The 23,299-nt window shown below is 42.7% G+C and overlaps 1 protein-coding gene across 2 annotated transcripts in view; it reads left to right on the forward strand.

The window, feature by feature from the left end:
• Nucleotides 1-23,299, forward strand: part of RPF2 (ribosome production factor 2 homolog) — a 46,703-nt gene continuing 23,404 nt past the window's right edge. Inside the window, exons 1-6 of one of the 2 annotated variants that reach the window (XM_003822203.6) lie at nt 1-124; nt 3,003-3,135; nt 7,028-7,065; nt 9,750-9,789; nt 15,208-15,289; nt 17,736-17,812. In XM_003822203.6, coding sequence (XP_003822251.1) covers nt 102-124; nt 3,003-3,135; nt 7,028-7,065; nt 9,750-9,789; nt 15,208-15,289; nt 17,736-17,812 — 393 coding nt within the window. In that variant the 5' untranslated portion in view covers nt 1-101. Of the gene's footprint in view, nt 125-3,002; nt 3,136-7,027; nt 7,066-9,749; nt 9,790-15,207; nt 15,290-17,735; nt 17,813-23,299 lie in introns of those variants that run through there. The other variant, XM_055114062.2, reaches the window with a different exon arrangement.

Here is a 23,299-nt window from a genome sequence, read left to right on the forward strand (position 1 = left end):
AGTGGCGTTTCGCGCAGCTTCCGGTTCCGCCTGTTCCGGCGCACGTAATCGCCGAGGGCACGTGCATGCCCCCTGGTTAAGAGTTGCAGGTAGCGGTAGCGATGGACACTCTGGATCGAGTAGTGTAAGTGCGCTGGGTCTCAGCCCCGGGGAGCGTTGGGGTGAAGGGGTCCCGTGATGAGGGTGGTACTGTCTCGGCCTCTCACTCTTCCTGGTTACCCCTCTAATTAGCTGGGTGGGGGCCGATCGATCACCAGCCCGGGTCCTCCTCAGCGCGAGCTGCTTGCCAGGAGACAGTGGGGAAGCTCTCAAGTGGGAGCCGTGGGATGGGAGGGATGTGGGATTGAAGCGTTGGCCGCTTTTATCCTAGCCAGTTGAAAAACGTCTGACTTCCGAAGTATGAGACAGATGGTATAGTGGGGTTAGGAGCACAGCCCTCGGAATCCGACAGATCTGAGTGACAGTCTGGCGCGTCCACTTAAAGCTTTGTGACTTTGGGTCATTAAATCTCTCTAAATCTTAGTTTATTCTGTAAAATAGCGCTCACCATAGTCATACTTCATAGAGCTGTGAGGGTTCGTTTCGAGAATGTATGTAGAGCCTTTGCTGCAGCACGTAGAAATGTTCATTAGTTTTTTCTTTTCCTTCCAACTTTGTACACTCCTCTGAGTTATCCTTGAATGATACCTGTTTTAAATTTGTTCAAGAATATTTGGGCTAAACAGCCCTGCTGTTACTTGCTGTGATTTTCTTGCTGTTTACCTAGGTTAACATGTATCCAAAACGACAGTTTTAGTCATTCAGAGATTTTGCACACCTGCTATGCCTCTAGCTGTTTGGACTACAAAGAGGAGTTTACTAGGTATTGGGACTAGTTCACACGTTAATTGGGAGCAGGCAGCTAATAAAACATGTTAATTGCTATTTGCATTTGTTGCTGTTTAATGAGTTACAAAAGATAGAATAATTTGTATCTTTATCAACCAGTAAATGATCAGAAGCTTTATATGTGACATTATATCTGGAGGAGTATTTTAAAAATCTACATGGGAAACTTAAGTGTATGTATGGTCTCTTTTTCTTCCCAAAGTGTCCATGGGACTGGACGAGGGAGGGTCATAATTATTTGGGAGGAAGAATTCTTTCAGTAGATGGCAGAGAACTGTCTGAAAAGCAGGGTGCTCATTGTAGAGGAAGCAGAGGTGAAGCCCCTCTTTTGAACAGAAGTGTGTAAAAACATGCCACTCCTACTGTCACATCATAAAGTCAGAATAATGAATTTATTTTCCCTTCATATTTTACAGGGTAATTGGTCTAGACGAATTTTTAAATCTAGCTTTAAAAAATTTGTTTTTTTTGAGACGGTATCACTCTGTCACCCAGGCTGGAGTGCAGTAGCCCCATCAGAGCTCACTGCAGCCTCGACCTCCCTGGGATCAAGCAGTCCTCCTACCTCAGCCTGCTGAGTAGCTGGGACTATAGGCGCACACCACCACAGCTAATTTTTGTATTTTTTGTAGAGACAGGGTTTTGCAGTGTTGCTCAGGCTGGTCTCGAACTTCTGGGCTCAGTGATCCATCCGCCTTGGCCTCCTAGAGTGTTTTTATTACAGGCTGTGAGCCACCTCCCAGCCCTAGCTCATTTTAAAAATTGGCCTGTTTACTTGCTGTGTGATCTTGGGCACATTACCTGTCTGTTCAATTGCCTCATCTGTAAAGTGAAGATAAGAATTGTAACTCGCGCGTGGAGGCTCACGCCTGTAATCCCAGCACTTTGGGAGGCTGAGGCGGGGGGGTCACGAGGTCAGGAGATCGAGACCATCCTGGCTAAGACGGTGAAACCTCGTCTGTACTAAAAATACAAAAAATTAGCCGGGTGTCGTGGTGGGCGCCTGTAGTCCCAGCTACTCGGGAGGCTGAGGCAGGAGAATGGCGTGAACCTGGGAGACGGAGCTTGCAGTGAGCCGAGATCGCACCACTGCACTCCAGCCTGGGCGACAGAGTGAGACTCTGTCTCAAAAAAAAAAATAAATAAATAAATAAATAAGAATTGTAACTCTCAGGATTGTGGTGAAGATTAAGCCTTAATAGAGTGACTCCATGTAAACATCAGCCTTATTATTCCCCATTGTTGGCAATAATACAGGCATTCTCAGCAATGATGTTGGAGTGCAACAGTGTATACTTCCTGGCAGGCATTGTGGTCTTAAACCTAAAAGAAAAATAAGCAGTCGTTAGTCTTATGTTTAGTAAATGTCCACAGGTTGATCAGCAGTTAATGCTCAATTCTTTGTATTAGGGTACAGGATACAGTTTGACTACTTAAAGTTTGAAGAAAAAAGAAGAGTAAGAAAGAGTAAAAGAAAAAAAACAGCAACAGTATTTACTTGAGCCTTTTATTTTTTACTTAAAAAAAAGATTGGAAAGAGCAGTAATAAAAGAATGGTGGGAATACAAAAATGAAAGCTTTTTTTTAAAAGCTATCAAAACACTTATTTAACAATAATAAGGAAATATCTTTTACCAATATCTCCCAAAAAAGTGAGATTTTGGCCGGCCCTTGTGGCTCGCACCTGTAATCCCAGCACTTTGGGAGCCGAGGCGAGCGGATCACCTGAGGTCAGTAGTTCGAGAATAGCCTGACCAACATGGCGAAACCCTGTCTCTGCTAAAAATACAAAAATTACCCAGGCGTGGTGGTGTGTGCCTGTAATTCTAGCTACTCGGGAGGCTGAGGCAGGAGAATTGCTTGAACTCAGGAGGTGGATGTTGCAGTGAGCCAAGATTGTGCCATCACTCTCCAGCCTGGGTGACAGAGTGAGACTCCATCTCAAAAACAAACAAACAAAAAAAAACAAACAAAAAAAAGAAAGTGAGATTTTTTTTTAAGGGTGGAACCCTAAGTGACAAATATGTTTTTAAGAATTTTCATATTAGTTAAGTCATGGCTTTGCAATGTGAGGAAAATGTTTAAATAGTTATGAATTGTGCTTTTCTGAACAGAAAGCCCAAAACGAAAAGAGCCAAGAGATTCCTTGAGAAGAGAGAACCGAAACTCAATGAAAATATTAAAAATGCCATGCTGATTAAAGGGGGAAATGCAAATGCAACAGTGACAAAAGTACTTAAAGATGTGGTAAGTATATATACTTAATCTTTAAAAGGTATTGAAGTCATTTTAGAATTTTCAGCATGCTAGGGGGGCTGTCGGAGAAATACGTAGATAAGCTTGCCTTACCATAAGAACTACTAGTCTTAGAGAAGAGCTAAAGTTGGGGGTTTATTTACCTTGCGTGGCACCTTTTCTTAAAGCAACTAGTTCTCTTAGTAAATTTTATTATTGTTTTTTAGGAGCACAGGTGGGTCTGGTAGAGTGAAGGTCTCCCTTAGTAAATTTAAACTGTTTTCAATTACTAGAATTTGGCTTACTTACATTTTAGGAAAAAATCTAATTTGTAAAGAGAAGTAACTGCATATTGCTGTATATTTAGTCATTCAACAACACCGGTTACTGTGCCTCTGCTGGGAATTAATAGGTGAGACACAGTTCTTTCAGTGAGCTTAGAGAGATAGACATGTAAAAAGTTCTTACACTGTGCTGTGCTGGAGGCATGGACAGGGTAGGGTGGGAAACAGTTAAAATCACATAGGGGAGGCCAGGCACGGTGGTTCACGCCTGTAATCCCAGCACTTTGGGAGGCCGAGGCAGGAGGATCACGAAGTCAGAAGTTCGAGACCAGCCTGGCCAACATGGTGAAACCCCGTCTCTACTAAAAGTACAAAAATTAGCCGGGTGTGGTGGCGGGCGCCTGTAGTCCCAGTTGCTCGGGAGGCTGAGGCAGGAGAATTGCCTGAACCTGGGAGGTGGAGGTCACAGTCAGCCGAGATTGTGCCACTGCACTCCAGCCTGAGTGACAGAGAGAGACTCCATTTCAAAAAAAAAAAAAAAAAAAAATCACATAGGGGGACCCCCACACAGGGTAGGTTCCCCCAGAGATAACACTGCAGCTTCATTTTGAAGGAGAAGTTGGTGCAAGAAGTGGGAGAGAAAGAGAAGATCCTCTGAGGCTGAGAAAGAAGTTTGTGCAAAAGGGAGTATGAAGGAGCATTGATGCATTTGGAGAACTGTAAATAATTGGGCGTGGCCAAAGGAGAGTGGGCTAGATGAGGCTAGAAGAGGAGGCATGGGTCACATAGTAACATGAAATTTGAATTCTAATCTGAAAGCTCCGTGTAGTCATTGAAAGATATTAAGCAAGAGATACCATCAGTCCTTTTAATTGGCTTGATTAGAGAGGGTTGAGAGCAAATGTAGGGAACTAAGCCATTGCTGCCAGCTAGGTGAAGAGCATCTGGAGTCCAGTGGTGGCAATGAAAATGAGAAATGACCAGAAGGAATAGATGTTGAGGAAAGAAGAGTTGGGAACTAGTGAAAAGTATGACTTCCCAGGTGTTTGGCTTGAGTGCCTGATGGGCAATAATGCCAATTAGAAAATGTGTCAAGCAGAGCAGGTTTGGAGGGAAAGGTGAAAGGTTCGGTTTGGGACATGTAATTTAAGTAATGAAAATAAAAGCTTTGTTTTTTCTACCTCTGTAGCCTAGTGTACAGCCCAGTGTCTGGACATAGTAGGTACTCAATATATATGTAATCAATGAAAGAAAGGCATAGTATGGGCCAGGCGTGGTGGCTCACACCTGTAATCCCAGCACTTTGGGAGGCCGAGGTGGGCGGATCACGGGGTCAGGAGTTCGAGATCAGCCTGGCTAACACGGTGAAATCCTGTCTCTACTAAAAATGCAAAAATTAGCCAGGCATGGTGGTGGGCGCCTGTAATCCCAGCTACTAGGGAGGCTGAGGCAGGAAAATCTGCTTGGACCTGGGAGATGGAGGTTGGAGTGAGCTGAGACCACGCCATTGCACTTACTCCAGCCTGGGCAACAGAGCAAGACTCCAACTAAAAAAAAAAAAAAAGGCATAGTATGTGGAGATATCTAGTAGGTTATTTGACTAATTAGGCCTTGAGTACAGCCAATAGATCTTTGAATTAAATCAATTAAGTAATCGAATACATTTTTGTTGTTGTTATTGAGGTGGAGTCTCACGCTGTTGCCCAGGCTGAAGTGCAGTGGTGCTATCTTGGCTTACTGCAACCTCTGACTCCCGGGTTCAGGCGATTCTCCTGCCTCTAGCCTCCCAAGTAGCTGGGAGCCACCACACCCAGCTAATTTCTGTGTTCTTTTAGTAGAGACAGGGTTTCACCATGTTGGCCAGGCTGGTCACAAACTCCTGACCTGACATGATCTGTCCGCCTCGGCCTCCCAAAGTGCTGAGATTACAGGAGTGAGCCACCACGCCTGGCTTTGAATACATTTTAAACTTGACCAAACTCTATGCCTGATAAGCATAGTCAATTCAGATGTCTGAATGCCTTATATAGGCCCATCCCTTTTTTGAAATGTTTGTCTGAATTTCATTGTGCTAACGGGAAACTGCCCCTCTCCTTCTAGTATCCATCAGCGCAATGACCCTGCATATTTAAGTAAGCTTTAAAAGCAGCACAATATTACAGATTACTACAATAATTAAAATTCATCATGATGACTCTGAGTCATCAAGAAGAGGTGGCAATGTTTATTACACGGAAACAGGGAAATAGTTGGCCAAGAATCATCAAAAGTTTTAGTACTTAAAAAGGTAGATTTTACTGTTGCATTTTCTTTGTTCACCAACTCTGATAGTTGATGAATGATTATTATACCTTATTTTTCATTGTTTCCCTCATTTACCCATTTCTCTAATGCAAGGTAGTACCTGATGACATCTTTGTTATTCTCTATGGTAGAGCAGTACTGGCCATACAAGTAATAAATGATTATAGGCCAGGTGTGGTGGCTCACACCTGTAATCCCAGCACTTTGGGAGGCTGAGGTGGGAGGATCACTTAAGCCTAGGACGACAGCCTGGACAACAAAGTGAGACCCCATCTCTATAAATTAAATTTAAAAAAATAATAAAATACAGCCTGGACAACATGGTGAAACCCCATCTCCACTCAAAATACAAAAATTAGCTGGGCGTGGTGCATGTGTCTGTACTTGGGAGGCTGAGATGGGAGGATCACCTGAGCCCTGGAGTTTCAGGCTGCAGTAAGCTTTAATCACGCCATTGCACTCCAGCCTGGGCAACAGAGTGAGACCCTGTCTCAAAAATAAATAAATAAAATAAAATGAATGATTATTTGTGGATAGGTAGAACTAGGAAAAAAATGAAGAACATTGAATAATAGGCATTTTTTAAAGAGCTGTGTTTAACCTCTGGCTAGTATTCTAATTGTCATCATTGTTACTGTTTCTAAGTTTTCTGATCTCCATGCAACATTATTTCAATCTATCAGCCTTTCGTGATAGAATTTATTTTTTCTGTTTTTGTCTACTACTTTTTTTTTTTTTTTCTGAGACAGGGTCCCACTCTATCACCAGAGCTGGAGTGCAGTGGTGCAATCACGGTTCACCACAGCCTCGAATTCCTGAGCTCAGGTGATCCTCCTGCCTCAGCCTCCCAAGTAGCTGGGACTGCAGGCATGCACCACTATGCCTGGCTAATTTTTGCAGTTTTTTGTAGAGACAGGGTTTTGCCATGTTGCCCAGGCTGGTCTCGAACTCCTGGGCTTGAGTGATCTGCCTTGTCCTCCCAAAGTGTTGGGATTACAGGCGTGAGCCACTGCACCTGGAATTGTTTCCCTAGAGAGAGACTGGACTAAGTCGAGTTTAAAGAAATGAAGGAAATTGTTTAAGTTGGATAGACTATTGACAGGGCATAGAAACTTTTAAATAGGAAAGTCTAGTCTAAGAATATTAAGCTTACATTTCAAGTTACTGTAAGTGATGAAAAGGGAGCCAGGCAGGAGCCCTCAGAATAAGATTGAGGCCCCAGAGCAATCTTGGAGAGTGACTGTTATGATGCTTTATTTTTATTTCTGCTTTTCAGAATGTGTTTTGTTTTGAAAGCTATAAATTTTGTTTTACAGTATGCACTGAAAAAACCATACGGTGTACTATATAAAAAGTAAGTCATGATTTCTTTTACTGTATTTTAAATGATTTTGTTTCATTATAAAAGTAACCACTTTATGAAAGATTTGGAAAACAAAAACTTTTTTAAAAGATATTAAAATTCCTTACAGTTATTAATATTGTAATTTCTTTCTTTTGGTCTGTTTTTTTCATTTGTATTGAATGTCCTTGCATAGTTGTAACCATAGCATATATATTTTATTTTGAAATACAGATTTACAGAAAAGTGCAAAAATAATGCAGAATTCCCATATACCCTTCACCTGGCTTCCCCTAATGTTACATCTTGCATAACCGTAATGCAATGATCAAAACTAATAAATTAACACCGATTCACTCATGTTAATCAAATGACAGACATATTTGATTAGCACCAGTTTTTCTTTTTTCCTTCTTTTGAGACGGAGTCCTGTTGTCGCCTGGCTGGAGTGCAGTGGCATGATCTCTGCTCACTACAACCTCTAACTCTGGGTTCAAGCAATTCTTCTGCCTTGGCCTCCCATGTAGCTAGGATTATAGGCACGTGCCACCACGCCTGGCTAATTTTTGTGTGGTTTTTTTTTTTTTTTTTTTTTGAGACGGAGTCTAGCTTTGTTGCCAGGCTGGAGTGCAGTGGCATGATCTCGCCTCGCTGCAACCTCTGACTCCCTGGTTCAAGTGATTCTCCTGCCTCAGCCTCCTGAGTTGGGATTACAGGCATGCACCTCCATGCCCAGCTCATTTTTGTATTTTTAATAGAGACGGGGTTTCACCATGTTGGCCAGGCTGGTCTTAAACTTCTGACTTTAGGTGATCTGCGCGCCTTGGCCTCCCGAAGTGATGGGATTACAGGCGTGAGCCACCCCGCCCGGCCCAGTTTCTTTTTTCTTTCTTTTCTTTTTTTTTTAAGAGGGAGTTTCACTCTTGTTGCCCAGGCTGGAGTGCAGTGGCATGATCTAAGGTCACTGCAACACCTGCCTCCTGGGTTCAAGCAATTCTCTTGCCTCAACCTCTCGAGTAACTGGGATTACGGGCATGCGCCACCACGCCCGGCTAATTTTGTATTTTTAGTAGAGACAGGATTTCTCCATGTTGGTCAGGCTGATCTCGAACTCCCGACCTCAGGTGACCCGCCCACCTCGGCCTCCCAAAGTGCTGGGATTACAGGCGTGAGCCACCGCGCCCGGCCCTAGTTTTCCTTTTAATACTCTTTTTCTCTTCCAGGATCCCATGTTGCATTTAGTTTTCATGCCTCCTTAGTCTTCTCCAATTTGTGACAGTTCCTTAGTCTTTCCTTGTCTTTGATGACCTTGACATTTTTGACAAGTACTTGTCAGTTATTTTGTAAATTATCCCTCAATTTGGGTTTACATTTTCTCATGAATTGATTGAGGTTATGCATGTTTGTCAAGAACACTACAAAAATGTTGTGCTTTCCTCATATATTCTTCTGGATTATAATCCAGTGTTCTTAATTTTGTTGCTTAAATTGTTCTGTTTGGCAATTGGGAACCCCCCCCCCCCGCCTTTTTCTTTTGTTTGTTTTTTTAGTATGAGACGGAGTCTCACTCTTTCACCCAGCCTGGAGTGCAGTGGTGCGACCTCAGCTCACCACAACCTCTGGCTCCTGGGTTCAAGCGATTCTCCTGCCTCAGCCTCCTGAGTAGCTGGGATTACAGGTGCCCAGCTAATTTTTGTATTTTTAGTAGAGACAGGGTTTCACCATGTTGGCCAGACTGGTCTCAAACTCCTGACCTCAGGTGATCCACCAGCTTCAGCCTCTCAAAGTGCTGGGATTACAGGCGTGAGCCACTGCTCCCAGCTGGGAACTCTTTTACGTTGGTTCCTATGACCTTTCAACATGCCTCCTGTTTTTGAGCACTTCCTTACTTTCTAACATCACGAAATTATCTGGGTTCATCTTGTCTTTTTCCTTACCACAGCCCTGGAATAAGCTACAGTTATCCCTCAGTATCTGTGGGCGATGGGTTCCAGAAACCTCCCCTTATTAAAATCTGGGTATGCTCGTCTCTTACATAAAATGGCCTAGTATTTGCATATAACCCACACACATCCTCCTGTATCCTTTTTTAAAAAAATGCTTCCCATAAAAGTAAGTTGCATATACTTTAAATCATCTCTCTATTACTTATAATATCTAATATAATGTAAATGCTATGTAAATAGTTATAATGCTGTATTTTCTGGTTTATCCTGCTTTTTATTGTTCTTTTTTCTTTTTATTTCTTAACTTTTTTTTTTAGAGATGGGGTCTCACTGTTACCCAGGCTGGAGTGCAGTGGCATGATCATATTTCACTGTTGTGAGCCACTGTGCTCGGTGCCCCCTGCTTTTTTTTTTTTTTAACACACTTTCTTTGTCTATTGAATACTGTCAATCCGTGGTTGGTCAAATCAATCCATGGATGCAGAAGGATGCAGAATCCATATGTACAGAGGACTACTTATTTTCCACGAGCCTATAAACTCCATGAAAGCAAGCATCTTGTTTAATGTAGTAGTATAGTATCACTAGCTCCTAGAATGGTAGCCTGGCATATAACAGGCACTGAATAAATATTTGAATGAATGAATATCCTTTCAATTGTTTTATCATCTGAATATAAAATTACCTTAATATATTAATTGTATATACTTATTTAGATTATTACAATTGTCACTTTTTTGATATTCTTAGGAAAAATATTACAAGACCTTTTGAGGATCAGACATCACTGGTAAGTATAATAATCTTTATGATTTAAGAAAGCGTATAAGTAGTAATTATTCAGACTAATTCATTTGTACTCCAAATTTGTGATTTTTTAAACATTAGAAGTCATCCTGTGTGAGGGAATTTTGTGTAAAATGGAGAGGAAATACTTTAAAAAATATCTATAGATCTTTCATTTCACTATGGCTGGGAAATGTGTTTTTCATTGCCTGCAAATATATTGATAAAATTTTTAAAACTTGGCCGGGCGCGGTGGCTCACGCCTGTAATCCCAGCACTTTGGGAGGCCAAGGCAGGTGGATCACCTGAGATTGGGAGTTCAAGACCAGCCTGACCAACATGGAGAAACCCCGTCTCTACTAAAAATACAAAAAAAATTAGCCGGGTGTGATGGCACATGCCTGTAATCCCAGCTACTAAGGCGGCTGAGGCAGGATAGTCACTTGACCCCGGGAGGCAGAGGTTTCAGTGAGCCGAGATCACGCCATTGCACTCCAGCCTGGGCAACAAGAGTGAAACTCCGGCTCAAAAAAAAAATATTTAAAACTTGAGTTGCATTTAAAGGACATAATGAATTTTCAAAAGGAAGTTTGTTATAGATCTATTTTTATAAAGCAAGTTTGAGTTTTAAAAATATGACTCTTCCTTCAGATGTTTTTACTTTTTTTTTTTTTTTTGAAGCTTGGGTCTTGGTATGTTGCCCAGGCTGGTCTCAAACTCCTGAGCTCAAGCAGTCCTCCTGCCTCAGTCTCCCAAGTAGATGGGACTACAGGTGTACACCATCACACACAATTGGATACTTTTAAAACAAGGAACACTACCTGAATTATTGCTAACAGATGTCAGTTGCTTTCCTAGAGTTAATCAGATTCTTATTTGAGTGTATAGTCAACCAAAACTAAATGAAAAAACTGGTAAGTGAAATCAAAGATTGTTTATAGTAAATGGAGAATGATGAATGGACTTTCAGTATGTGATGATATTGGTTTCTTCCTTAAGAAAATCATCAGGGGCCAGACACAGTAGCTCACGCCTGTAATCCCAGCACTTTGGGAGGCCAAGGCAGGAGGAGGATCGCTTGAGCCTAGGAGTTCGAGACCAGCTTGGAAAACGTAGCGAGACCCTGTCTCTATTTAAAAAATAAAAATAAAAAAACTTAATATGATTATGTTTTCTTGATAGGAACCCATTGTTTATTTTGAAATAGGGTCTGGCTCTGTCGCCTAGGCTGGAGTGCATTGGAATGATCTCTGCTCACTGCAGTCTCCACCTCCCAGACTCAAGCCATTCTCCCATGTCAGAAGCAGGGACTGCAGGTGCACGACACGATGCCTGGCTAATTTTTGTAGAGATAGGGCTTTGCCATGTTGCCCAATCTGGTTTTAAACTCCTGAGCTCAAATGATCTGCCTGCCTTGGCCTCCTAAAGTACTGGGATTATGGGTGTAAGCCATCACACCCAACCAGGAACCCATTATTTGTTTTTTTTTTTTTCTTAAGGTCACTTGACCTTTTTAATGTTTTTTTCTTTTAGTTAGTGAATTTAAAAGAAAGAAATTAATCTCAATGATTAATTAGATTAAAATCAAATAATCTTATTGTAACTAACTGCAGTGAAAATTAAGATAGTATTGATAAAATGCATTTTACTCAGTTTTTTTCAAATTACTTTTATTTGTCTCAGGTTTTTTACAGTCATTTGTTGAAGAGATCATGAAAGTAAAAATATAAGATTTATCTCAGAATTCTCTTTCATATAGTACTTAATCAAGGCCTGGTTTTGTTTTTGTGATACCATAATGCTTTTAGTTGCATGACCACTTTGTGGCAGTGTTACATAGTGAAAGCTGTAGCATTTGAGCTTTTTTAGTCTAGTGTTGATAAAAGCTGACAACAGCTTTTCTTACACTTGAGGTTGTGACATTCCCTCTCTTTGATCTCCCACCTCCAGTTATAGTATATATTTATTAGCTATCTGAATCCCAGACCTAAGGAGCTCAAAATGGCTATGGAAGGAGTGGTTGTGTTGGAAATAGTGGTCAATTTTCTCCTCCTGACCCTCTCCACACATTTTTTTTACTACAATCTTGGATAAATGAGTTTTGCTGCTTTAGAGAGGGGTTGGCAAAAATATACTGCTTGCAGATCAAATCCCTCTTTGTGTGAGGCTCATGAGCTAAGAATGGTTTTTACATTTTTAAAGAGTTGGTTAGGCTGGGCGTGGTGGCTCATGCCTGTAATCCCAGCGCTCTGGGAGGCCAAGGCGTGTGGATCACCTAAGGTCGGGAGTTCGAGACCAGCCTGACCAACATGGATAAACCCTGTCTCTATTAAAAATACAAAATTAGCCAGGCGTGGTGGCACATGCCTATAATTCCAGCTACTCAGGAGGTGAGGCAGGAGAATCACTTGAACCCGGGAGGCGGAGGTTGCGGTGAGCCAAGATTGCGGCATTGCACTCCAGCCTGGGCAACAAGAGTGAAACTCCATCTCAATAAAAAAAAAAAAAAGAGTTGGTTTGGCTGGGCACCGTGGTTCATACCTCTAATCCCGTTGTTTTGGTAGGATGAAGTGGGAGGATTGCGTGGGGCCAGGATTTCTAGACCAGCCTAGGCAACATATTGAGATCCCATCTCTTAAAAAAAATTTAAAAATTGGCAGGAAATGGTGGTGGGAGCCCAAGTGCTAACTATCTGGGAGACTGAGAGTGGAGGATCAGCTGAGTGCAGGAGTTTGAGGTTATAGTGAGCCATGATTGCACCACAGCACTTTTAGCCTGGGCAACAGAGTGAGACCTTGTCTCACAAAAAAAAGAAGAGTTAGCTGAAAACAAAACAAAAGAATGAGCCTAAAATACTTATTATATGGCTTTTTGCAGGTAATTTGACTACCCCTGTTCTAGGATTTTAAGAAATAAAAAGCAGACTTTGTGGAGAATGGGATGAGTTTATATATATATATATATATATATATATATATATACACACACACACACACACACACATTCACACACATGAGTATGTATGTATATAAAACACTCAAGTATATATGAGGGGTGTTTTATGGAAAGCTTTGGGATGTTAGTCATACCATGAAAATGTTTTTAAAATTTTAAGAAAGTAATTCCATTGATTTAGACATACAAAATAAATATATATATTTTAATTGAGACAGGGTCTCACTCTGTCACCCAGGCTTGAGTGCTATGGCGCCATCTCAGCTCACTGCAACCTCCGCCTCCCGGGTTCAAGCGATCCTCCCACCTCAGTCTCCTGAGTAGCTGGGACCACAGGTGCATACCACCATACCCGGATTTTTTTTGTATTTTTACTAGAGACGGGATTTTGCCACGTTGCCTGGGCTGGTCTCCAACTTCTAAGCTCATGCAGTGCACCCACCTCAGCCTCCCAAAGTGCTGGGGTGACAGGCAAGAGCCACCACACCTGGCCATAGAAAATATTTTTTGGACACCCACTTTGTTCAGGACATTGTACAACTTTGTACAAAGTGTGTTCACATATGACATCTCATGTGGCCTTTGCAAGTTTTTGCAGGAGGTGGTATTATCCCTATTGATAAAGTTAATTCTCAGAAAAGATTATTTGTCCAGATATTTAGTGGCAGAGCCTGAATTCTTGGACTTTCTGACTCTGCATCCCCCACTCTGGTTGTGGACAGGCCAGGTGGGTAGTTGTTTGCCATTTATGCTTCTGTTTAGAGGCTAGAATGAATGATAACCAAACTAGGGGCCCATACCTTGGAGAGTCTTGTAAGGAGTAAAGAAAAATGGAGGGTTATGACTCTTTCATCTGTTTTTTTCTTTAATATTAATTTAAGAGGCTTTCCAATTGATTTCTGGGCTAAAACATGTTGATTCTAATTTTCGTGCTAAAAGTGGTGATCTCAGTAAACTGAATCAAAGCATGTGGGATGTGGAGACTACAGGCATAATGTAAAAAGAGCTGTCTAGGATTAGAACCCCACACCTAGATTTTTTTACTACTCTGAAATCTGTAATGGAAGTCTGTACTTCTGAGAACCAAATGGATAAGATCTCTCTCTTTCTTTTTTCCAAGATGGTGTCACTCTGTCACCCAGGCTGGAGTGCAATGGTGCCATCACGGCTCACTGCATGTAGCCTTGATCTCCTGGGCTCAAGCGATCCTTCCTCCCACCTCAGCCTCCCAAGTAGGTGGGACTATAGATGCTCACCACCATACCCAGCTAATTTTTTGTATTTTTCGTAGAGACAGGGTTTCACTATGTTGCTCAGGCTGGTTTCAAACTCCTGATCTTAAGCCATCCACCTACCTCAGCCTTCCAAAGTGTTGGGATTACAGACATGAGCCACTGCACCCAGCCAGATAACTTTTTTTTTTTTTTAAGATAGTCTTGCTCTTATTGTCCAAACGGGAGTGCAGTGGTCTTGTCGCCCAGACTGGTATGCAATGCTCTTGTTGCCCAGGCTGGAGTGCAATGGCGTGATCTTGGCTCACTGCAACCTCCGCCTCCCAAGTTCAAGGAATTCTCCCGTCTAAGCCTCCTGAGTAGCTGGGATTACAGGCATGCACTACCATGCCTGGCTAATTTTTTTATTTTTAGTAGAGACAGGGTGTCACCATGTTGGCCAGGCTGGTCTCAAACTCCTGACATCAGGTGACCTCAGGTGATCCGTCTGCCTCAGCCTCCCACAGTGCTGGGATTACTGGCATGAGCCACCTTACTGGGCCTCGTGTGTTTTGAATGTATGCAATGATAGTAGTGATATCCTGCGAGTAAAAGGAATTTGTTCAGCAAATGAAACACTTGGTGTGCTATTCCAAAATGACAGCATAACAAAATAAATGGTTTCATTTTATTTATTAACTGAATAGTTTTCATGTATTCTTAGTCTTGAAATGTACATCTTTTCCCTAAGTACCCCAAATCAGGAAACCTGAAGTAAAAAGCTGGAAATACTTTTCCTCTGTATTTTTCTTTCTGGTTCATTAAGTCTTCATTAACTTCCACTGGAAGAAAAAAACTGGTATAGTTTTTTGTTTCGTTTTGTTTTTTTTTTTTAGACAGAGTCTTACTCTGTTCCCCAGGTTGGAGTGCAGTGTCGCATTCTCAGCTCACTGCAACCTCTGCCTTCTGGGTTCAAGCGATTCTCGTGCCTCAGCCACTAAGGTAGCTGGGATTACAGGCGTGTGCCTTCACACCTGGCTGTCTTTTGTATTTTTAGTAGAGACAGGGTCTTACCTTGTTGGCCAGGCTGGTCTCAAACTCCTGATCTCAAGTAATCAACTCACCTTGGCGTCCCAAGTGCTGGGATTACAGGTGTGAGCCACCGTGCCTGGCGTGAAGGTAAGATTTTTAAAGGTAAGATTCTTAAAGTTCTTAAATTTATGCATTGACTAAATGGGATTTATTTGGTTTTATAGGAATTCTTTTCAAAGAAGTCAGATTGTTCTTTATTCATGTTTGGCTCCCATAATAAGAAGCGGCCAAATAATCTAGTAATAGGTAAGTATAATTTACTTTTTAATGTTTTCACTGATAGAGTCAATTTGTTAGCAGCAGCGAATTCATACGGGTCTGCAGCAACTTGGTTCTTGCCTCTTCAGAGGAAATAATTCATCCAAGGGGCATAGGCAGAGTAAGAGACTGAGGGAAGTATTTGAACAGGAGTGAAAGTTTATTAAAAAGTTTTAGAGCAGGGGCCTGGCATGGTGGTTCATGCCTGTAATCCCAGCACTTTGGGTGGTGAGGTGGGTGGATCATTTGAGGCCAGGAGTTCGAGACCAGCCTGGCCAACACGGTGAAACCCCATCTCTACTAAAAATACAAAAGTTAGCCAGGTGTAGTGGCGCATGCCTGTAGTCCAGCTACTCAGGAGGCTGAGGCATGGAGGTAGCAGTGAGCCAAGATGGCGCCACTGTACTCCAGCCTGGGTGACAGAGTGAGACCTTGTCTCAAGGAAAAAAAAGTTATAGAACAGGAACAAAGGAAGTAAAAGGAAGTGAAGTACCCTTGGAGCGCCAAGCAGGCAACTTGAGAGATTCAAGTGTGCTGTTTGACCTTTGACTTGGGGGCTTTATATGTGTTGGTATGCTTCAGGGGGGTTGGTGTCTCTTCTCCCTTGATTTTTCTTTTCTTCTTCTTTTTTTTTTTTTTTTTTTCCTGAGACGGAGTCTTGGTCTGCTCCATCACCCAGACTGGAGTGCAATGGCCCAATCTCGGCTCACTACAACCTCCGCCTCCCGAGTTCAAGCAATTCTCCTGCCTCAGCCTCCCGAGTAGCTGGGACTACAAGTGCCCACCACCACACCCAGCTAATTTTTGTAATTTTAGTAGAGACGGGGTTTCACCATGTTGGCCAGGCTGGTCTTGAACTCCTGAGCTCAAGTGATCCACCTGCCTTGGCCTCCTGAAGTGCTGGGATTACAGGCGTGGGCCTGCATGCCTAGCCTCCTACCTTGATTTTTCCTTGGGATGAGCTGTCTGCCTGTGCAGTGGCCTGCCAGCACTGGGAGGGGCCACATGCACGGTGTGTTTATTGGAGTTGTACGTATGCTCATTTGAAGCATAGAGCAAGTTCATATACCAGTTGAAGTCAGCCATTTTGCCTCCTAGTGTGCATGCTTGAGCCCACCCACCCAACTCCTGAGATCTTATTGGGAAGCAGCTGATTACTAGCTGCTGATTACTGCTGATCCACCCACCTTGGCCTCCCAAAGGGCTGGAATTACAGGCATGAGCCACTGTGCCCGGCCTGATCTAAAAATTTTTTATTCAATGTCACAAGGTGAAAACAAAACCAAAAGACCCCACCAAACTAGTTTACAGCTTATTGATTACTCTGATTCCTCAATACCATCAGTTAATCTGAGTCACAGAGCTTGTTACAGTAGATAGGCAGACACGCACAGGACAGGAGAGGCTGCCCACTCACCCGACCCCAACCAGGAATGTCAGGCGACCATCAGGTGACAGTCAGGCAGCTGTTTAACTGTCTCTCTAAAATAATAATTGGTTGCAGCCAGTGCCAAGGAGAGGCAGGCTCCCAAGAAATAGATTACACACCTGTAATCCTAGTTACACAGGAGGCTAAGACAGGAGAATTGTTTGAACCAGGGAGGCAGAGGTTGCAGTGAGCCGAGATCGTGCTATTGCACTCCAGCCTGGGTAACAGAGCAAGACTTCATCTCAAAAAAAAAAAAAAATTTATGTCGGTCAGCAAGTAAAGAATGGGGCATGTAAATATGACCCTACCAATACAGTGAAGTGCCACAAGTAAGAAAGAATATGAAAAGATTCCCTGGTAATTCATGTTTCTTAGAATGCCTTTTCCTTCTGTCTCTGTCGGAATCAAATTCTGGTTTAAATGGGAAGCGTGGTCTCTTCGGGCTCTCAGCATCCCTGCCTACTTAGTTGTAGATGCAGCACAATTACTTTATACTTGCATTGAGTGTCTCTGAGCTCCCAAATAGCATGGATCCATTGGAATTGGGGGGGAAAATTATCCTAAGTTGTAGATATTTTTTTCATATGAAATATATATATGTACTAAATCAATATTAGAAAAAAAAAGTATCGACCCACATAAATTAATCCTTCTCTAATATCTATTGAATAAATAGATTTGAAAAAGAACCTTTACCTCAGTGTATTGAGATTGAGCCTGGCATGCTCACTGGCTTAGGCAAGCCCTTTACCTTCTGTGGGCTGTCATTTATTCTTCTATAAAATAAAGGAGTTGGGCTAAGTAATATCTGAGATCCTTTCCATGACTAATATCATAAAAATCAATAAGTAGAGTTGAAAATGTAAGAAAGTGGGATATGTTTGCGGGGGTATAGGGAGAAAAAAGAGGCAGATATTAGGACATTTTGAATACACAGCTCTTGTGGGTATATGTAAGGTGGCTCTTTGGGAAAAATACATGCTTAAAAATACATTTTCCTTCCAGGTCGTATGTATGACTACCATGTACTGGATATGATTGAATTAGGTATTGAGAATTTTGTCTCTCTAAAAGACATTAAGGTAAGATACTCATAGAAATGAAAAGTATTTTGTAATGCTTCTCTTGGCCAGTAGTGACATCTTGTGGTGAAGAGTACTGATAGAGTTTTGTAGATCAAGAACTTTGTGTTTTTATTTTGACATGCTCCAGGATAAAAATACAATTTTATTTTACCTTTCTTTTAAAAAGAGGAATATATTTGTAGTGAATAGCAACATATGTGGACTTTGTGGCTGTTAGACTTCAGACTGTGGTTACTAATTCTTGTCTAGGCCATAGTTTATTTTTTTATTTTTTGTTTTTATTTTTTGCTTTTTTCATAGTTTGAATTTATTTTTTATTATTTTATTTTATTTTTTTGAGACAGGGTCTCACTCTGTCACCCAGGCTTGAGAGCAGTGGCGTGAACATGGCTTACTTCAGCCTTGACCTCCTGGGCTCAAGCAATTCTCCTACCTCAGCCCCCAAGTAGCTGGGACTACAGGCAGGCGCATGCCAGCACGCCCAGCTAATTGTTTTGTATTTTTATTGTAGAGACAGGGTTTTGTCATGTTTCCCATGTTGCCTAGGCTGGTCTCAAATTCCTGACCATGGTGTGAGCCAAAGCACCTGTAGGTCTATAGTTTAAATACTGTCCTCTTCCTCTGAATTATCACAGCACCTATTTTATGGAACCTTAGAAAAACCTGTAGAATTTTCAAATTGAACCCAGGAAGCTCTGGCTGATTCTATAGTATGTTGGTTACTAACCACCGAATGGCAGGTCAGTTCACCCTTGGGGAGTTGCATCTTTGTTTTAATGATATTATGAAATAGAAAGTAGTAAATGGTAGTAAAAATACTCTTAGAAAGGCAGGAAGAGTGTTCTAACTCAGCTCCTGGGTACAAATTGGGCTTCTGTTCCCTCAGAACTCTGCTTCAGGCTTAATCTATCTTATCAAATACATTATTTCACCTAGACCTCATAGCAATCTGGGTAAGGCCTAAGTAATTTTCTTTTTTGTATAGATTGGGAGATTGAAGGCCCATAGGGGTTTCATTGGTGAACTAGAATCACACATATGGTCAGTATAACCAAGATTAGGACTCTAGGGCTTTGAGAGAAGTGATATTGTTGTTGGTAATAGAAGGTTATATAACTGCTCTCAGTTTATGGGTTTTTGAGGCTCATGGTCTAGTTGGAAGTATTGTAGCAAAAATGTATAATTACTCTTTTCCTGACTTTAAGAGGAGGACATGCTTTCCAGGTTTGGTAGAATTCCTGTACTAAGCAACTTTATCCCGTGAGTTTGGAAAAAAAGGTTCTTACCAGATCCCTATTTAGTCAGTCACCCCAGTTTCCTCAGGTACAGGTGGAACAGTGGTCTGAAATTAGATTTAGAGGCAGAACACTTGGATTTGAGGCCTGTCTTGGCTATTTAGATGACATTTGTGACCTGACAAGTCAATGGCTTCCTTGACCTTCAGTTGCAATCGCATGTAAAATAAGTATAACAACATCAAATGAGATAATATATGTGAAAATGCTTATCAGTAAAGGTAATATTTTGTAAAGTATTTTGTAAAGTACATAAACTGTGATGCTTGATTATGGTGGAAGCCCTCATATTATTTTTCTTTCTGTTTTTTTTTTCTTTCGAGACAGGGTCTTGCTCTGTCACCCAGGCTGGGGCGCAGTGGCGCGATCTCAGCTCACTGCAGCCTTGACCTCCTGGGCTCAAGCAATCCTCCCACCTCAGCCTCCCAGGTAACTGGGACTATAGGTGTGTGCCACCTCACCTGGCTAATTTTTTTTTTGTAAAGACAAGCTCTCACAGTGTTGCCCAGACTGGTCTCAAACTCCTGGGCTCAGGAGATCCTCCTCCTCAGCCTCCCAAAGTGCTGGGGTGCCCAGCTGTCATTATTATAGTGTCTCTTTGGGACCATGCACGAATCTCTGGAGATGACCGCATAACCCCATTTCACCTTTACCACTGCCACTAGCTTATCACCAGCTTAGTGGGTGGGAGCACTGGCTGATGAGCACGTTCCAGTCCCTCTACTCTTTCCATTTCACTTCCAAAGCAATGAAATACTTCAGTCATTGTGCAGCTTCTAAACTAGACCACAGTCCAGGCTCTCACGCCTGTAAGCCCATCACTTTGGGAGGCCCTGGCGGGAGGATTGCTTGAGGCCAGGAATTTGAGACAAGCCTGGGCAACGTAGTGAGACATTGTCTCATATATGTATAAAGTAAACCGGCTAGGCGTGCTGGCTCACGCCTGTAATCCCAGTAGCTTGGGAGGCCAAGGAAGGCAAATCACCTGAGCTCAGGAGTTTGAGACCAGCCTGGCCAACATGGTGAAGCCCCATCTCTACTAAAAATACAAAAATTAGCCAGGCATGGTGGTGCACGCCTGTAATCCCAGCTACCTGGGAGGCTGAAGCATGAGAATCTCTTGAACCCAGGAGGTGGAGGTTGCAGTGAGCTGAGATCATGCCACTGCACTCCAGCCTGGGTGACACAGCAAGACTTTGTCTAAAAAAATAAAAATAAAAAAGTAAACTGGACCACAAAACCATTATTGTTTGTCAGGTCTCATTTCTTTTTTTGTTTTTTAGAGACAAGGTCTCACTCTGTTGCCCAGGTTGGAGTACAGTGGTGGGATCACCGCTCACTGCAGCCTTGAATTCCTGGGCTCAGGCTATCCTGCCTCAGTCTCCTGAGTAGCTAGGACTGCAGGTGTGTGCCACCATGCCCAGCCACATTTTTTTTTTAAGAAATGGGATCTCACTATATTGCCCTGGCTAGTCTCAAACTCCTGAGTTCAAGCGATCCTCCCGCCTTGGCCTCCCCAACCACTGGAATTACAGGCATGAACCACTGCACCCAGCCCAGGTCTCATTCTTAACAAGAACCATTTAAATTGAACACTACATTTTCACTCATGGAGTGCATATATAACTATAAATTTTATTAATTGAGAATGTGCTTACATTGGCAATTCCTACATGTACTCAGACTTATTAGGCAGTCTTTTTTTTTTTTTTTTGAGAGGGAGTTTTGCTCTTGTCGCCTAGCCAGGAGTACAGTGGCATGATCTCGGCTCACTACAACCTCTGCCTCCCGGATTCAAGCAATTCTCCTGCCTCAGCCTCCCGAGTAGCCGGGATTACAGGCGCCCACCACCACACTCAGCTAATTTTTGTATTTTTAGTAGAGATGGGGTTTCACCATGTTGGCCAGGCTAGTCTTGAACCCCGATCTCAGGTGATCCACCTGCCTCAGCCTCCCAGAGTGCTGGGATTATAGGCATGATCCACCGTATCCAGCCCTAGTCTTTCATTTTTTACCCCCCTTTTTTTTTTCTTTTTAATTTTCTAACACCAGTGTCACCAATACCCCATTATTTGGTTACAGGTTTATATTTTTAATTTGTTTTGGTACACTTTCCCTTATTTTCCCTTTACTTCTCCCTTGTTTTTAAGACGTTGTGCTAGGTATTTCTTACCTCACCTACCTACTTTTGTTGCCAACCCTCATTCCTCCGTTAACTTGTCCGTCCCCTCCACCCTCACCAGACAGAGTCTTGCTCCGTCACCCAGGCTGGAGTGCAGTGGCGTGATTTCGTCTCACTGCAACATGCGCCTACCTCGTTCAAGCAATTCTCCTGCCTCAGCCTCCCAAGTGGTTGGGATTACAGGTGCCTACCACCACGCCCAGCTAATTTTTTTGTATTTTTAGTAGAGACAATGAGAATATTTAACTCTTTAAACAAGCTCATTGAGAATATTTAATATTAGACTCTACCAGGAAATTGAGTGAGTATTCTAGGAGCCTGTTTCCTCAAGATGGCCATACGTCAAAGGATGATTATATTCAATGAAGTAAGACTAGCCTGGACAACATAGTGAGACCCCGTCTCTACAAAATTTTTTTTTAAATTAGCCTTGCTTGGTGGCATGTGCCTGTAGTCCCATCTACTTGAGAGGCTGAGGTGAGAGGATTGCTTGAGCCCAGGAGTTTAAGTTGCTGTAAGCTATGATTGCTACACTACAATCTAGCCTGGGTAACAGAGTGAGGCCTCATGTCTCCCCCACCGACGGAGTTTTGTTCTTGTTGCCCAGGCTGGAGTGCAATGGCGTGATCTCGGCTCACTGCAACCTCTGCCTCCCGGGTTCAGGAGATTCTCCTGCCTCAGCCTCCCGAGTAGCTGGGATTACAGGTGTGCGCCACCACACCCAGCTAATTTTTGTATTTTTAGTAGAGACGGAGTTTCACCATGTTAGTCAGGCTAGTCTCGAACTCCTGACCTCAGGTGATCCACCCACCTTGGCCTCCCAAAGTGCTGGGATTATAGATGTGAGCCACCATGCCCAGCCAGCTCATCTATTGTAGACTCCTGCCTAGTTCAGGGTCTTCATCATGTGCATGTGACTAGCATTTTATTTTTATTTTTATTTTTATTTTTAGATGGAGTCTCACACTGTCGCCCAGGCTGGAGTGCAGTGGCGTGATCTCGGCTCACTGCAACCTCCGCCTCCTGGGTTCACGCGATTCTCCTGCCTTAGCCTCCCAAGTAGCTGGGATTACAGGCACACACCACCATATGCGGCTAATTTTTTGTATTTTTAGTAGAGACAGAGTTTCACTATGTTGGCCAGGCTGGTCTCAAACTCCTGACCTTGTGATCCACCCACCTCGGCCTCCCAGAGTGCTAGGATTAGAAGCGTGAGCCACTGTGCCCGGCCGTGACTAGTATTTTTAAAAAATGGAATAGAGTAAAAAATATCAGTGCTGTATGTATTAAGTATTGGGGTTTGTTTTTTTTTTTTGGAGACAAGGTCTTGCTTTGTCGCCCAGACTGGAGTGCAGTGGTGCTATCTCAGCTCACTGCAACCTCCACCCCAAGGTTCAAGCAATTCTACTGCAACCTCCACCCCAAAGTTCAAGCAATTCTCTTGCCTCAGCCTCCCAAGTAGCTGGTTGAGCCACCACGCCTGGCTAATTTCTGTAGTTTTAGTAGAGACAGGGTTTCACCACGTTGGCCAGGTTGGTCTCGGACTCCTCACCTCAAGTGATCTACCCACCTCAGCCTCCCAAAGTGCTGGGATTACAGGTGTGAGCCACCACGCCCGGCCAAGTATTGTTTCACATAACATTTATTTGTCTTTGTATGATGTGTATACTGGGTGACAACTTCAAATTTTTTGTTTTTTATTACTATGCATTGTGGTCAGGATGGTTTGAAAACCAAAAGTTGTTGTTGATGATGCTGTGCTTTTTGTTCCCTTCTGTACACCTAAATAGACCCTATAGTCCTAGGGTCAGACTGGCGTGGCTGAAGCATGGAAGACTTGTTAGATCTGGAATGTCCTTTCAGTTTCTGTATCAGACAGACAGATGTTAGGCACATCTCCATCTCCTAAGTATAGACCGTTAAGGTTCCGGGTTTGGAAGTAGAGAATGTCAACAAGAGTGGTCATGGTGAGCAGCAAAGCAACAGGTGACCTCTGGTCCTAGGGCA

This window comes from Pan paniscus, chromosome 5, assembly GCF_029289425.2.
Source record: "Pan paniscus chromosome 5, NHGRI_mPanPan1-v2.0_pri, whole genome shotgun sequence".
Lineage (NCBI taxonomy): Eukaryota > Metazoa > Chordata > Mammalia > Primates > Hominidae > Pan > Pan paniscus.